Source organism: Poecilia reticulata, chromosome 3 (genome assembly GCF_904066995.2).
Source record: "Poecilia reticulata chromosome 3, P_reticulata-male-v2, whole genome shotgun sequence".
In the NCBI taxonomy this organism is placed as follows: Eukaryota; Metazoa; Chordata; class Actinopteri; order Cyprinodontiformes; family Poeciliidae; genus Poecilia; species Poecilia reticulata.
In genome coordinates this window covers 11100177-11115597 of record NC_088832.1, presented here as the reverse complement: position 1 = coordinate 11115597, position 15421 = coordinate 11100177, and the positions used below count along the sequence as shown (strand labels likewise).

The window sequence follows — 15421 nt, the reverse complement described above, 5'->3', positions numbered from 1 at the left end:
TATATTTATTTATGAAAATGGTGGTCCTTAAAAAAAACCATATGCCATAGTTAAATGGGTATGTAATTGTTTGTTTATGTCTACGGAAACATGCATGACACAACATGGCAAGTGGATATGAGATGGAGGAGTTGAGAAACTAAATCACTTTTTTCCTAATAGTTTCATGACTTTTCAACATCATTCACACACTGGCTTTGTCTTCTCTACCTCTGTGTCATGACAGCAGTAGGGTTTTGGTTTTAGTGTGTATCCCTGAGGGCTGAAGGCCCCAAAGGCTACTCCTCTGATAACTGTGCGTGAATAGACCTGCATGACACATAGAGCTCCACACATAGGCATTAAAAAGTCAGACGAATCGTCAGAAAGCGTACTAATAAATTGTCATTCACCATCCCCACCACCAACCTCCACACTTGTGGAAATTTTTGAAAAAGGGAAACAGTGAAGTACTTCCACCTAATCCCTGTGGGAAAACTCAGCTTTGAGTGCTGCCAACAGAGCTGGAATAGAACAGAACCCAGCCTGTATTATTTCTAAGGCCTCTTCTTTCTTTAGTCAGGAGCACTAATTAGATGACTGCTAAAATCCATCCCAAAAATGCACTTGTATTTAAATGAGCTGGAAACAAAATACGTAAATAGAATTTCAAAATTAAGTAAAACTGTGCAAGTAGTACTTATTGACATTTTATATGTACAGAGCCCTTAGCAGAATTTGATTTAGGAGCCCAATTCTAGGTGAAACCACACCCACCAGCTCAGACTCATTTATTTACATTTATTTGCAGGACAAGAGAGGATTGAATGAGACTGGAACAATGACGTATGAAGAAATCACTAAATTATCTACATTAAATTAAATAATTATCAAATGTTTCCCCCAAATTGCATCTATTTGTTTTAAAAGTATGCATTTTGAGATTTGTATTTTGGATGTGAAGTTATGTGCTCATGAGGGCCTTCTAGCCAGCCTGTATAGCATTAAGCTACCTGAGGTCATTTATTGCTTGGTCTGCCATAAGAATCATAGACAATGCGGCATTCCCACTGATTCGGAGCAGACCACCAATAATAAATTGTCCATTAGAATGCCAATTAATTTGGCATGCTGTAATGCCAATTAAGATTTTCCAACTGATTGTTGATGATTTTTTTGTAAAAAAAAAAAAGTAAAATGTCAATGAGAACAGATTTTTCAGAAATTTTACTTCTTGTTGGGAAATGTTCTTTTAGAAAAAAGTTGTTGATTCAATAAAACAAAAATAAAATAAAATCTGCAACTTAACCTTCAGAGTAAGCCACTTGTTTAACTCTGTCGCCATCATGTGGCTGTTATATCGAAGTTGCAACACTGACTTCTGTCAAATAAATTGACTTATTCCCCAAAATAAATATTAAGAGGTTGTATGATCTAAAAAAAAACACACAATTAAATTAAATAATAAAAAAGCAGCATTAAACCTTACACAATTACAATGCCGTGAGTGAAAAATAATAACCAAGTAACATTTGACATTGCCATGCAAGACCCATCCATCCATCCATTTTCTTGCACCCTTGTCCCTTAATGGGGTCAGGAGGTGCTGGTGCCCATCTCCAGCTAACGTTTCGGGCGAGAGGCGGGGTACACCCTGGACAGGTCGCCAGTCTGTGCCATGTAAGATGTCCAGTGAAATCTACTCAGAAAACTCACTGAGGACTCGCTCTTAATGTTATATGAGCAAGAGTAACTGATGATAAACGCTACGTATGCAAATTAGGCGAAGGTGCAAACTTATGTAACGGCGTCAAAGCTCACGTTCCCCACACGTGCTACAAATTGTATTGCACGTTTATCAAACACAAAGAAAAAATACTCGAAACACAAATTTTGATATTTTACCATTCGCTGCAACATTTTTTTTACAGAAGAACTCCTTGCCAGTCTCTGACAAACTGACAAAGGTAGCTTCAGTGTTTAGAAGGTATCTTTAAAAACCCGTAAAATCAGTTGCGTTACGTCATCTGTACGTGTGAACCAATGAGAACTCGGATATGCAAATGACCGGATTGTTCTAGGAAGTGGGCTGTCAGAGCTGTGGTGTTACACTACTTCAGCTGCTGTGTCTAGCCCCGTTTTTCTTTTACCTTTTTTTTCCTCCTTTCACCAGTGGGCATGGTACGCATCAGACTCCTATGCTTCAGACACCACAAGCATATAAGAAGGCCACGAACGGTTTAACAGTCTGCCGCCATAAGCAGCGAGGATTTAACCCATTTTCCCCCAGCGGAGGTGAGTGAAACTGATGATGCTTTTGCTCCTGGTGGACTGCTAAGTGAGGCTGCTGTGTTTAACCTTTCATTATAAAACTTAATAATAGTTGGGACTCGTACCGTTGCTTACTTGCTGGCAGTGCACACGTTAAAACTACGGTTTAAGGAAATGTGGAGTGGATTGGGCCGCGGTCACTAAGGGTGTGAAGTTGCTACGGGAAAAATACTTGGTGTGGGTGGGTGGGAAGCTAACACGGTTCTTTCCATTTTTTTCTCCCCCAGCAGCATGGTTTGAAGTTGCTCATTTTAAACAAATTACTGATTTGCAGTTCTGTTAGCGTTCTAACACATCTGCCGTTGTGTGCGTGTATGGTTAATGGGAAACTTACTGGGTGATCCCCCTGTCAAAAGACAAAAGAGGAAGAGCTGAGCAAAGAGCAGCTTCGATACAAATTGCAATTTACGACTCATTAAACTTTATAGCCCACACCACTTGTTCTTGTTTTTTATTAATTTATTTGTGTTTTATTATCCTGGAAAGCTGCTCTCCCTCTTCACCCATTCAAATACTTCTTCAATTTTTATCTAGCTGTTCATCTGTTGTTAAATATTTATTCATTAATTGGAATGTCAGAATAATCATAAATGGTGTATGGCATAATACAAATAGAATGCATAATAACAAATAAGCCATGAAAATCAAGATTGATTTATTATCAATATAGAATTACTGCAATATTACAAGAAGCTCATCATGCTTGCTCCAGTTAGACCTTTACTGGCCAGCACTGGTTTCTGGTGTTCCCTGAGGTCTGACTTTTGTTCTTAAAATTTTAAGGAATATTATCTATAATGGGGGACATTTTTTGCTGCAGGTCCTTAGAAAGAGGCTGCAGTTTTCAGTATAACAGAAAATTATGGAATCAGTGAGGGGATCGCAAACTCCTTCCCATTTCTGTTTCAACAAATTGAAATAAATAATAAAAAGTTCAGTGGGTTAATGCCTTTAATGAGCAAAAATAGTGGAAGGTCTAGTTGAGATTCCCCTTTTAAAGAATTAAAAACTATACATCTTTTAAGTATTTAATCTGCTGATTGCCGATAAGAGTGCGTCATGGCCATGTCTGATATCACGCTGAGTGATTGTTGCATTTTGACACATCATAGCTGCGTTAAATGTAATTGAAATTGATTTAGAACAGATATACTTTCAAAAATCGAGATTTAAAAATAAAACATTCAGGTGCTCACTGTTGCCACTATATTACAGATAAAACATATTATAGGTAATATTATCCTTAAATAAAAAAGGTATCAAGTAAGGAAAGCACTGTGGTAATGAATTCGAATGTACCTGAATTATTGTCACTGAAAAAAAATGGAAATAAACTGTAAAGCAGTTTATTAGTTTAGGTTTTCATTTGGTTATTTAATGAAACTAATTTTGTATCCCTGTGGATAATTCTGGCACCACCAGGGGTTAGAGAGGAGCGTAAACCCATTACTTCTACAAGACTGAGGCCGACTGAGGTCATGTGAGGTGTTGCATGTAAGACATTATGTTTAAGCTGATGTTGCTGCTCAAAAAGGCATAGATTAAATACCATTAAATGGATCAAAAATCAGAATGAACATTGGCGTTTCTTGCTTTTGTATAGGAGTTATTTATTTTTTGTAACTAAAGCATAATTGAAATGAGTTTTCTTCCTAGGTTTGACCGCATCACTGTGAGTTGAAGGGACGTCGACTCTTCAGACTTTTTCGACCTCCAAGCCAAATTTCACCGGAGAGAAATTTTTGTGTAAACTGTAAGTAAAGTAATTTTTTTCAGCATTGAATTTTTTTGTCCTCTTTCTAAATTATTCTGAGCAACAATGATAGTGACTGCCAGTTCCTGTCGCTGGTTTGCGTGCTGTACCACAACTTCCTTCTCTTCTGTGGTACTTTCGTATCTTTTGCAGTTCCTGTCATTTTCTTTAGTATAAACAGCTCAGATGACTGTTTGTACTTTGAACATGTATTAAGGTAAACCACACAGGACGTTGGTGTCAATCTTCTGTTTTTGTGCTGCATGTTTTTTGTTCTTTTTTCCAAGTAGAGCCAGCTCCTTTGTCTTCTCTGTGACTAGTTGACATTTTGCTGGAGATTAAAGTAATCATAGTTGATTAATAAATCTCATCTTACTGAGATACCCTCACTGTGTTTTCTTGTAGATCTTTTCCTGACCGGCACAAGCACTTCAATCAAGGTTAGTTGGAGATAATTAATACATGTTTGATTGATTTCTTTGCATAACCTTATCTCTAATTGATTCACTGGAATCTCCAGCCTCACTAGAAGATTATTTACTGTCTATGTAAATGGTCTTCTTGCTGGATTTTACGCTACAGAGAATGATAAACGTCATACATGCATCCGTTTTGGTTTTTCAGCATAATCATGAGCGCGCACGAGTCGGACCTGCACACCATCTCCCCGGAGATGCCGGCCATGTTTGACGGCATGAAGCTGGCGGCCGTTGCCACGGTGCTCTACATCATCGTCCGCTGCTTGAATCTGAAGAGTTCCACCGCAGCGCCGGACCTCACCTACCAGGACACGGCACTCAACCGCTTCCTGCTCAAGTCCTGCTCTCAGCTGTCCAAAGAGTGAGTGTTTTGAGTTGGCCAATGTGGGCGTTTCCAGGGAAACGGTATTGCTTTTCGGCCATCTGGCAGTGTGGTGTAGGTAGCGCTTTACGTGGCGCCTGTCCCGACCGTCTATGCTGCCCGTCTGCACCAGAGATGTTGCTCCAGGGTTATTTAAACATTAGGCCATCCTGGTAGTTTATTGGATTTATGAATAGACCAGCTCAGCGCACTGTGTAGACATTTACATTTTATGACAAACTAAGCTTATCTGATATATCATGTTGGTCGGAGGAAATGTTTCTGCTCTTCCAGCAGACCTGGAATTTATTAAAAGCTCAACTTTCCGATGTTGAAATAAAACAAAATTTCTCCGTCTATCTTATTCCATCTGCATTTGCCCGGCTTTTGTAAAGCTCGGTGGGAACTTTGGCATCAAGGGGATCCTCTTTAAGCACAGAGGAGTATCTGCTTATATAACCGGCTGTTGCTCAGCTCTTTGCTGTTCTGCTGCAGGGTCAGTGAGTCATAATTCATCAGCATTATTTACACTTGAGTCCAGTCTGTTATCATTACATCCTGAATGACCATATTTTGCCTGAAACACAGTCTGTAGGTCCTGTGTACAGAGAGTTTGCTAAAATCCTGCAACTTGTCCTTCTGGTTTATTTTACAAAGTCCCGTTTCTGTCTCATAATGCCTGTCCGCGTTGTTGTGTAACAGATCGATTCCCCAGAGAGAAAGGAATGAAGGGGTGATGTAAGGTTAACAGAGTCATCAGGATTTTTGTTTGCCTCTGTTTGAGCATGTATTTATCCAGACACACAACATAAATATTTATTTTATTAACTGCTATGAGCTTATCCTGAGGACTTTAAGGAATATTTGTTTTGTCTTATGGCTCACGGTGAGGAATACTTTATTTGAATTGGGGGATATCTGCGATTTTGCAAATGGCTTTGTCTTTGACATTAAAGCAAAAATGTTGTCTAACGCAGCTAAAAGTGCACCTACAAGTTGTTGAATTTAAAAATAGAAATAGACTTCTCAGTTCCTTATAGAAGAATCATGTTTACTAGTTTCACAATATAGTCATCATTGCAACATCAGTGTGTACAGGAGCACAAATACAATATTTAGTAGGATCTAATATTTCAAGTAACATTAATTAACGCTCTCCTTGCAAATAAATAATATATTTGATTAACTGGATCGACTCTCACTGGCCTTGATGCCCATACCTGATATACAGCTGAATTGAATTTCCTTAAGCTCATGGAAAGTGTTTGTGAAATCATAGTGGAAACATAAGAGAGGAGGTATTAAAACACACGTAATCACAAAACACATCATGATGGTAGCATTTATACTACAATATCGCAGTTGCTTTTTCTCCTAATATTACCTGAATGTTATTGAAGGTAAATTTTCTTTTTTTTTTTTTCTGTAATTCAAGTCTTTCCTCTTTGATGTTTTTCTTTTTCTTTTGTTTTTACTAAATTGAGGAAGTTTGCCTCTTACTTCAGAGCTTCGGATGTTTGTCTCCTAAAACCACAATGATATCCGTTACCTAACAGCTGTGAAGGACGCTGGCTCATTCGCTGTATGTGAAGGTGACTCGTTCGGTTCTAGGAGGCACATACATCGAAACGAACTGATTCAGTCAGTCCTTCCCATTGCCTCTTAACTGAAAAATAACCTTTTAATCTGGGCAGCTCGAGTCACAACGGGTTCATATCTGTGTTATTTCCACATTCTGCACAGATTGTATTCTCTGGATAATCTCTGCTAATCTGACTGCCCATCTCTCCGTCAATGGGAGGACAAACGAGGTCGTCCGTCCGTCCGTCCACAGTCTAGCTCAGAATCTCCCGGAAAGTGAAGATAATCTTTAACTGCAGTTGGAGAGAATCAGTGGCAGTAATTACGTTATCACCAGACTGGGAGTGGTGCTGTCTTTGACAACACTCTTATGCAACATCTTTTCTGGGCTGTGACAGTCCGAGATGAATAAGCACAAGGTGGAAGGGCTTGTGTAACTGCTGATCTTACCGAACCCTTCACGCCATGCAGCCACCTGAGTTATGGTGGATATGCTGTGTGCATTTTGACCAAAGTGCAGCGCCGCTTTACCTTCACAGTGCTGTAACTCTATGCCTCGTCTCATCGCCTCTCAGGTGGCTAACTGGCCTCTGTGACATTCAGAGCATCCGTTATGGTCATTTTCTGACAGATTAAGTGAGAACAGAGCGCTTTTGACTCTTGTAGCGGATTGTCTGCAAGTAATTGTTTCCAAACGGAAATGAATCTGTCTTTGATTAAACTTTTTGAGACATTAAGGAACTGTTAGATAAATGGTTTTACATCAAATAATTAATACGTGACATGTATAGCTGCACTAATATCACAGTGATATATTTGAAGTGTTTTTTTTCCTACTTAATTTGATGAATTTTGGCTTATAGCTAATGGAAACTCCAAATGCAATTTCTCAACTACAGCAGGATTGTGTTTCCTTTAAAATAACATTAAAGGAAATCTTATGTTATGTAGCGGTCTGCTCCACCATGGAAAAGGCTGACAACAATCATACAGCAGGTGGTCAGTGACTGAAAGTCGAGTGGGAGAAGAAAAATGTGGTAGAAAATTAAACTGAAGCAAGCTTTATTCAACAATTTGGGATAAATTCATTTGAAATATATCACTAAATCAAGTGTGCAATAAATATATATACTTTATGAGTTCAATTTTTTTTTTATCTTAAATTTAAATACTGATATAAATCCTCAAATTGTATTCACATTTATTGAGTTATATGCTAAAGCGACCAGTGATTTTGTAGCTAAAAGAGATACATCTTTAAGGACTGAATATGAAAACTGTAATAATTTTTGAAGTTGGAATAAACTGGTGATTCATGAATATACACAAAATGCTAAAAGGAGTATTATGCAAGTGTTTCACTCCTACAGTAACGCCTACGGAAGTTCCCTTTAGCATGCCAAATGCAACATAGCATAACATGGCAACAAACTAACATGAAACATGGATGATTGGCTTCAACAGCTGCCTGTAAGACTCTGCAATGGGAAAATTACTTGGGATCTTTTTTGAGGTTCATGTCTGTCATTACCCTGCATGCCGTCTTCTTGCTTCATTTACAGCACATTAAGGGGAGCTCATGTTTCCATATCAGATTAAATTCTCCACTGTTGTTTTTTTTCAGGTACATCCCGCCATTGCTGTGGGGTAAGAGCGGTCACCTCCAAACAGCGCTGTATGGTAAACTGGGTCGGGTGAGCTCGCCTCACCCTTGTGGAATCAGGAAGTATTTGCCCATGCAAGATGGAGCCACGGCAACCTTTGACCTCTTTGAGCCCCTGGGGGACCATCAAACAGGAGGTGATGCTTTATTATCAAGGTCTAATTTTAGGAAATAGAATTTTTGCGGGTTTTTTATTTTTTTATGGATATTTGGCAAGAAAAATTAGGTGAACTCTTGAATTAGTTTGGGTGGGATTTTCTATAATAATTCGACATACAATATGATTTGCTGAACACAACCAAAGGGTTGAAGCTTCCAAGTCAACCTTTGGATGTTATAAATAGTTTATCCTCCCTTAGCAAAGATTATCACAAGCAAACACTCGTTGCAGCTGCAGATCAGAGATGTTCCTGATTAGGCCTGCCACGGTAACACATTTTATCTGGACGATGAATTGTGCCAGAAGTTATTGTGAAAATGATTATTTTTTGTGATAAAAAAAATGTTGTTTTGAGACCATTTTCAACATTTTCAAGTATTATAATGGTAATGGCATAATAATGCAAGAACACCACATTCTCAAAGACCAATAAACTTTAAATTCTAAAGAACATTTGACACTGGAGATCGTAGACATTTTAAATATCCAAAAACTACAACAATTAAAATGAATTCTGAAATCTTTGTAAAGATTTACAAAGACTGTCCTTCACAAAAGGGCTGGTTGAGACCAAAGCAATGGAAATTATTGAGCTTGTTTTAATTCATCATGCGATTAATTGAGTTATTGTTTATTGCGACAGCCTCAATCCTGATGTAAATTGTCTTAGTTCAGTCACTTCGATCAGATGGAAAGCGTGAACAGCTCTCCTCAGGTCAAACTTCAGCAGCTTTTACTTTCTCAGTTTTGTTTATTATTTAGAAAATTGCGATTTAGAAATCTCATGACTCAGATTCCAATATATTACCAACATATTTTCTTGCATGCTCCCTGAATGAATGATTTATTTCAAATTAAACAGTGCCACAATCACCTACTTTTTCTTGATTATAATTTGGGGTGCACCGATTGCAGTTTTCTGGCCATTCACAATCTTTAAAACGGCAGCACTGCCAATTTAATTTTTTTCCAATCCCCTTTATTTATTTATTTATTTATTTATTTATTTATTTATTTATTTATTTATTTATTTATTTATTTAGTCTGAAAAGTCACTAAATATAACAACAAAGTCCCAAAGTTGATAGCAGTGGGGTGTGAAGGTAAATAAGATTGATTTCTCTTGTAAATATAGGCCAATTATCCAAAATTAATGTAATCACGGTAGATTTATCGGTGCACCCCTAATTTTAAGCTCATTTGATACTGGCACATGACAATGACATGAGAAAAGCTCAGAAATTTTACCTCATGTCAGTGAACTGTAATCACATCTGTTTAAACTGTAATTCTACTGCTGCTACTTCTGTCTAGTTTTTTCATGCCACACCTATTGAGTGTTTGTCTATCCTGGACGAAGGAGCGCTCCTGCACTGATCTTCCTGAGGTTTACCCCGTTTTGTTGTTCCTTTCAAAGTTACTCCTTAATTACAAATAGAGTGGTCAGCCCAACTGGGACAAAGACATGCATTGAGGAAATGTTGTAAAGTATTGTGCTGTGGATAACTTGTAGACTCCATTTAAGAAGAAGAAAACAAACGATCTTGACGTGTGATACCACGAACAACGAGATAAACTTATCTTATCAGAACCCACTCATCCAGATTGGATTTTTCCGTCAGGGTTTTGAGTGTTATTGATCTTTAGATCCAACGTAATTTCACTTTGATGAAGGCCGTGTTGATGGTGGCTTTATTTCTTTGAGGGATTCACGTGAACCACGTCAATTTTCTGAGATTTCTCAGATTCTGCTTGGTATTTGTGAAAGTTTCTTCTTCTTCATTTGGTCTAAATGTTGTAGTCATTTGAAACAAAAGCTGTATTTGACAAACCAACAGTCCAACCGTACATTTGGACTGGCTGCAGAGTTTTGCTCTGCTGATTTACAGTGATGACATTTTGCTTGGAGAGCGGCACACTCTCCTTTCTTTTCATTGCTTGCATTTCTCTCACTTGCACATATCCTTCTTCGACCCATCTACCCCGTTTCACCAGACGACATCACCATGGTGATATGTCCTGGTATCGGTAACCATAGCGAGAAGCACTACATCCGAACCTTTGTGGATTACGCCCAGAAAGATGGATACAGGTGTGCCGTGCTGAACCACCTGGGTGCTCTTCCCAACATCGAGCTCACGTCTCCACGCATGTTCACTTACGGTGAGAACGAAGAGCTTCTTACGTTCTGCTTATTCATGATGTTAAACCCTGAGAGGAATCAGAATCACTCCTCTTATTTTGGGTTAGAAATTAAATTCAGAAGAACCATAACAGTGCTTTGTTATTGTTAGTCCTTTCTAATATCAAAGAATCGTTCTGATTTAGAGATGTGCTGCACTTCCTACCATTAGTGGATAATTATTTGAAGCTAAAACGTGTAACTCAACAGCAGCATGTGGAGAAATAAATGGATTCCTTCAAGTGCAGGAATATAAATTAAATATATCTGTTCAGAGAGCCTATAGGAATACAAGTGTGGTACCTTGAGCTAAGGGCACCTTGAGCTAGAAGTGCTGAGCAGGAAATAATGTGGTTCGCTGCTGAAGCGCGGCTGCATTTATTGATCAGTAATTCTATAGTCGCTCTCTTCCAGGGTGCACTTGGGAGTTTGCAGCAATGGTTGGCTACATTAAGAGGGCATATCCTCAGACCCAGCTGATCGTCGTGGGCTTCAGCCTGGGTGGGAACATCGTTTGCAAGTTCCTGGGTGAGAACAGGGTGAACCAGGAGCGAGTGCTGTGCTGCGTGAGCGTCTGTCAGGGCTACAGCGCTCTCAGGTGGGTTTCGGTCCTCTTGTCTGCTAATTTAAATGAGTTGTTTCATCAAAGCCATTTTGTAACACCAGCACTTCCACATTCCCGGGTTCAGGATGATTTCAAGAATAACACAGAAGCTTGCATAATATAATCACATGTGCAGGCATGTGGTCAGCTGTTTAATCTGTCAGATCTTCCATCATCATCATGATCATCATAATTGGTGCATTGTTTCATTCTGAAGTTCATCTCTGACACGTTTCTTTACTTGAAGAACTGTTTCTGTGGTCGACCATGCGCACCAGTAGAACCACAGAACCGGAACGGTTCATGCTCTGCAATTTCAGCTGCTTTTAGTGTGGATTGGTTTAGCGTTATCAAAACATGCACTGTGAATATGCACTGAGGACACTGGGTATTTGTTCTTGTGTGCTCATGTCTTGAAAAGTAGCACGTTTATATTTATTATTTTTCAATGCCTCTTCAAACCTAATTGCTGCATATTTCTCATTTTTCTCTTAGGGCTCAGGAAACATTCCTACAGTGGGATCAGTTCAGACGGTTCTACAATTTCCTCATGGCAGACAACATGAAGAAAATTATCTTGTCACACAGGTGCGGTAGCTGCAGTATATTGACTTTCCTTTATACTGAAAAGTTATTTGCTGGTAATCTAGGCCAAATGTGTTGTTGATTTGACATAAACTATTTAAGGTTTGTGCCTTTTTAAAACTATGGTTAAGCCTTTTGGATACAACTCGTTATAATAATGCCAATTCCTAGTGGATGTGATTTAGACAATTGATGGTAAATAGAAGTACAAAATATATCCGTCTTGACTCAAAATAAAAAAAAAAAATTTCACCTTTTAAACTACAGGCACAGTCTGTTTGGGGGAAGCTTACTGAAAAAGTTTGACACAGATCTCAATCGACTGTACATAGCAACATCCCTCACGCAGATTGACGACAACATCATGAGGTACGTCTAACAGCTTAGCGTTTGCTTACGTCCTGTTCAGGGACGTTACTGTGTGTCTTGTTGTGACGCTCGTCTCTTTTCGTGTTTCAACAGAAAGTTCCACGGCTACAGCTCTCTCAAAGAGTACTATGAAAAGGAGAGCTGTGTACATTATATCCACAATGTAAGAACCGCTCCAGTAATTCCCTGTTTTTTTCCCTTCTTTCTGTTTTTGTATTTGTGTTTTATGTGTGGAAATTTGTGCTATGACCTACAGGTGGATGTGCCACTGCTGCTGGTAAACGCTGCCGACGATCCCCTGGTTCATGACTCACTGCTTGCCATCCCTCGCACATTAGCAGGTAACTTTCAGCTAACTATAGTCTACTACAACTTTGTGAAATGCCTTCTTAGAAGAGTTGAAGCCGGTATGACTGCAGGTGTTTGGCCAACATCATGTTCCACAATATGGATTAGAAATGGGACATTACTCAAGTTCATGTGTGTGTAAATGCAGATAAGTGAATACTTTTGGCAAGATAGTGCAGTTAAAGGCTTGCTTAAGTATTTTAAAACCAACAAACATAATGGATACTTAAAGCACTTTTTTAAAATAATCTTTCAAAATGTTTCTCTGTCAGTAAAGCGTCGACTAAGAACTCAAACTTGCTCAGAACTTGTTGGTTTTACTTGTTGGATTGTTATGACGCAAGTCTGAGTTTGAAACTGCTTCAAACCATCCAGTCAAGTAAATGTATCTTCTGTAATTGGTCTCAATTACATTGGCTATGTGGAAAATTTGCAGATAACTAATTATCTGTAAATTATTTTCATTTCCAAGTACAAATTAGATCTTTCTCTAGTTTTGCGGTTGCGTGTTGAGGTTTATTTGGTAGCTCCGGACGAACAAATCGCAGCAGTATGAAGGTGAAATACAGAGAAGTCACAAAGCGTGACATAATTTTGTCCTCAAGCCATTTCAAATTCACAGAACGTGTTGGACCTGTCTGACTGATGGCTGCTGTTGATTCCTTAAATAGGTGTTTAGAGAAACATCTTTGCAGCTCCACATTTGTTGGGAGGGTCGGGGTGGAGCATCCAGTCTAAGTAATGGTTTCTGATGTGTAGTCATTCTTGACGCAAAGACTGACTGGCTGTACTTTCCATCAACTTTCTTTTTGTTTAGTCTGTTATATATTTACCATTACCAAATTCTTGATTATGTTAGAAATGGAAAATTCTCCATGCAGGAGTCCTGATGTAGACTCCTGCATATACTGAGAGGAGTTGCTCTTTAAACTCGGAGGAAAGTGGAATATCTGGTGTTTTCCCATAGATGTGAAAGTGTTACTGACTCATAGCTAGCGGGAAGAGGTTGACCAGAAATACTCCTGCTCCGCTGGTGCCACAGCCAGCCTGGATTAGAAATCTTTAATAACAGTTTAGCCCATGTCGCAGTAAACAGGATTACAGCTGTCAAGCAATACTCGCTGAATTCAACCCTTCATTTGCCAGGTTCTGTTCGTATTTTAGGCTTGCACCGAATGTCTCCAAAGGGTTGCTGAAATAATAACTAAACCAGACTGCTGTGCCGGGAACGACGTGCCCACGTGTTCAGTTCTTCTTTTTTTAAAACCGTGAACTGTCCTCCAGAGCATGTTGTTCCCACCTGTCACGCGGCGCCTGGTGTGTCGAAGGTCTGGGCGAGAGCGTGCGTTTGTCCACGAGTCGCTCAGCAGCTGTCATGTTGAGTGGTGAAAGCCCAGTGGGATCTTAATCACTATTCATCCACAGCACGCTACCCCACTAACCCAGATAAGGACAGGAGAGGGAAAGAAAACCAGGCCAGGTCTTTTCATGAGACCACTCTGGCCGGTTGTCAACAGCTGCATCACTCTGCAACTAACAGAAGGAGATTTATGCTTCTTTCAGAGTGTGCATAAGGGATACTTTTAAATATATGTCTGAACATATAAGGCCAGCATGAATACACTGTTTGGCTAGAATGTAATAAAATCGAAATAACCACCTCAGGAGAAACTCTCTCGTTATGTAGAGCAACCTGCCACTAACATTTACATCATTTACCCCAAATGTTCAGAGTTCATGTACTTTTAAGATGTCTTCCATTTAAAACGCTAGAGTCTTGCATTGGGATTATTCATGACAGAGTTTCTGTCTAAGCCTCAATTTCAGCTGCAGCGATTTCCCAACAACTCAAACCAGTGAAGCACTAATATCCACGGACATTGTGAAAGGCGTCACAGTTGTTTAGAGAAAATAGTCTAGACGCTGTTTAAGTGCAATTATATTTCTAAAACAGCAAATAATAATGAAAGTCGAATTTCACAATCACTACTTATTTGGCCCCCTTACTGACTGATACATCCATCGTCTGTCTTTTTTTGTTATTGTTATTTTGTCTTCCTCTGCAAAATATTGTAGTTATTACCCAGCAATAATACTGCCAGAATTTGTGTTTTGAATAAGTTTTCATTATAAGTGGTCATATGTAGCTCTTTTAAATCCACATGTATGATACCGGTTTGTTAGGCAAATTTATGTTGTCTACAAACAGTTCTTATATTTCCATATTCTTACTGAATAAATAAGTGCATACATTTTGACTTTATGAACTCAAATTCAGGCTGGGGACTTTATTTTCACTACTTTTGTCATGTGTGGACATTGTGTAAGATATTTATGTCCGAGTTCATAATTCCAGATTTAACTTCATTACTTTAAGATGGTTAAAAAGTGATGAAACACATAGAGGTCTTAACGTCTGCTCTGTGTCGTCCTTTAGCAAAGAAGCCGAACGTGATCTTCGCCCTGACGCTTCACGGAGGCCACTTGGGCTTCTTCGAGGGCGACGTGCTTTTCCCTCAGCCCCTCACCTGGATGGACAAAGTGATCGTGGGCTACGCCAACACCATGTGCCAGTGGGAGAAACAGAAAGCGCCCTGCCAAGCCAGCCACCTCACCGGGAGCTCCTGCGCAGAGGCAAAAGCCTAAACCTCTGTGTGTCTCTCTCTCTCTCTCCCTCTCTCTCATTCTTCATTTAAACATCTCACACTTTGCAGCACCATGGTTCCAACATGGCACTGAGGAGACACTTTAAACTGCTCTTTGTCTCTGCCTTCTCCTCTGGTGCTACTCACCACTTCCAGACACACACACGCGCGCCTTTTTACACCCATTTGAAACCACCATCACCTCACAAGAACAACCACAGGAAACAAAAGAAACAAACTGCCTTCACTTCAGAGCTGGAACCTTTTGACACTCTCCATACAAACAGCGGTGACGCTCGGGTTAATGGATGCATAGACCAAATATAATAAAGGATCAAAGTTGAGCTGACTTTAATTGGAAAGAAACGCTACACTGCAAAA

At 39.3% G+C, this 15421-nt stretch overlaps 1 protein-coding gene across 1 annotated transcript; it reads left to right on the top strand.

Annotated features, from left to right (window-relative positions):
* Positions 1 to 2027: 2027 nt before the first annotated feature.
* On the top strand, positions 2028 to 15384 carry LOC103462096 (monoacylglycerol lipase ABHD2-like). The gene is made up of 12 exons (XM_008404620.3): positions 2028 to 2274; positions 3967 to 4063; positions 4469 to 4503; positions 4688 to 4903; positions 8109 to 8284; positions 10303 to 10470; positions 10904 to 11087; positions 11589 to 11681; positions 11946 to 12047; positions 12141 to 12210; positions 12304 to 12388; positions 14833 to 15384. The coding sequence occupies exons 4-12, from the start codon at positions 4695 to 4697 to the stop codon at positions 15039 to 15041; spliced, it is 1296 nt and encodes a 431-aa protein (XP_008402842.1). The 5' UTR covers positions 2028 to 2274; positions 3967 to 4063; positions 4469 to 4503; positions 4688 to 4694; the 3' UTR covers positions 15042 to 15384.
* The last annotated feature ends 37 nt before the right edge of the window (positions 15385 to 15421 follow it).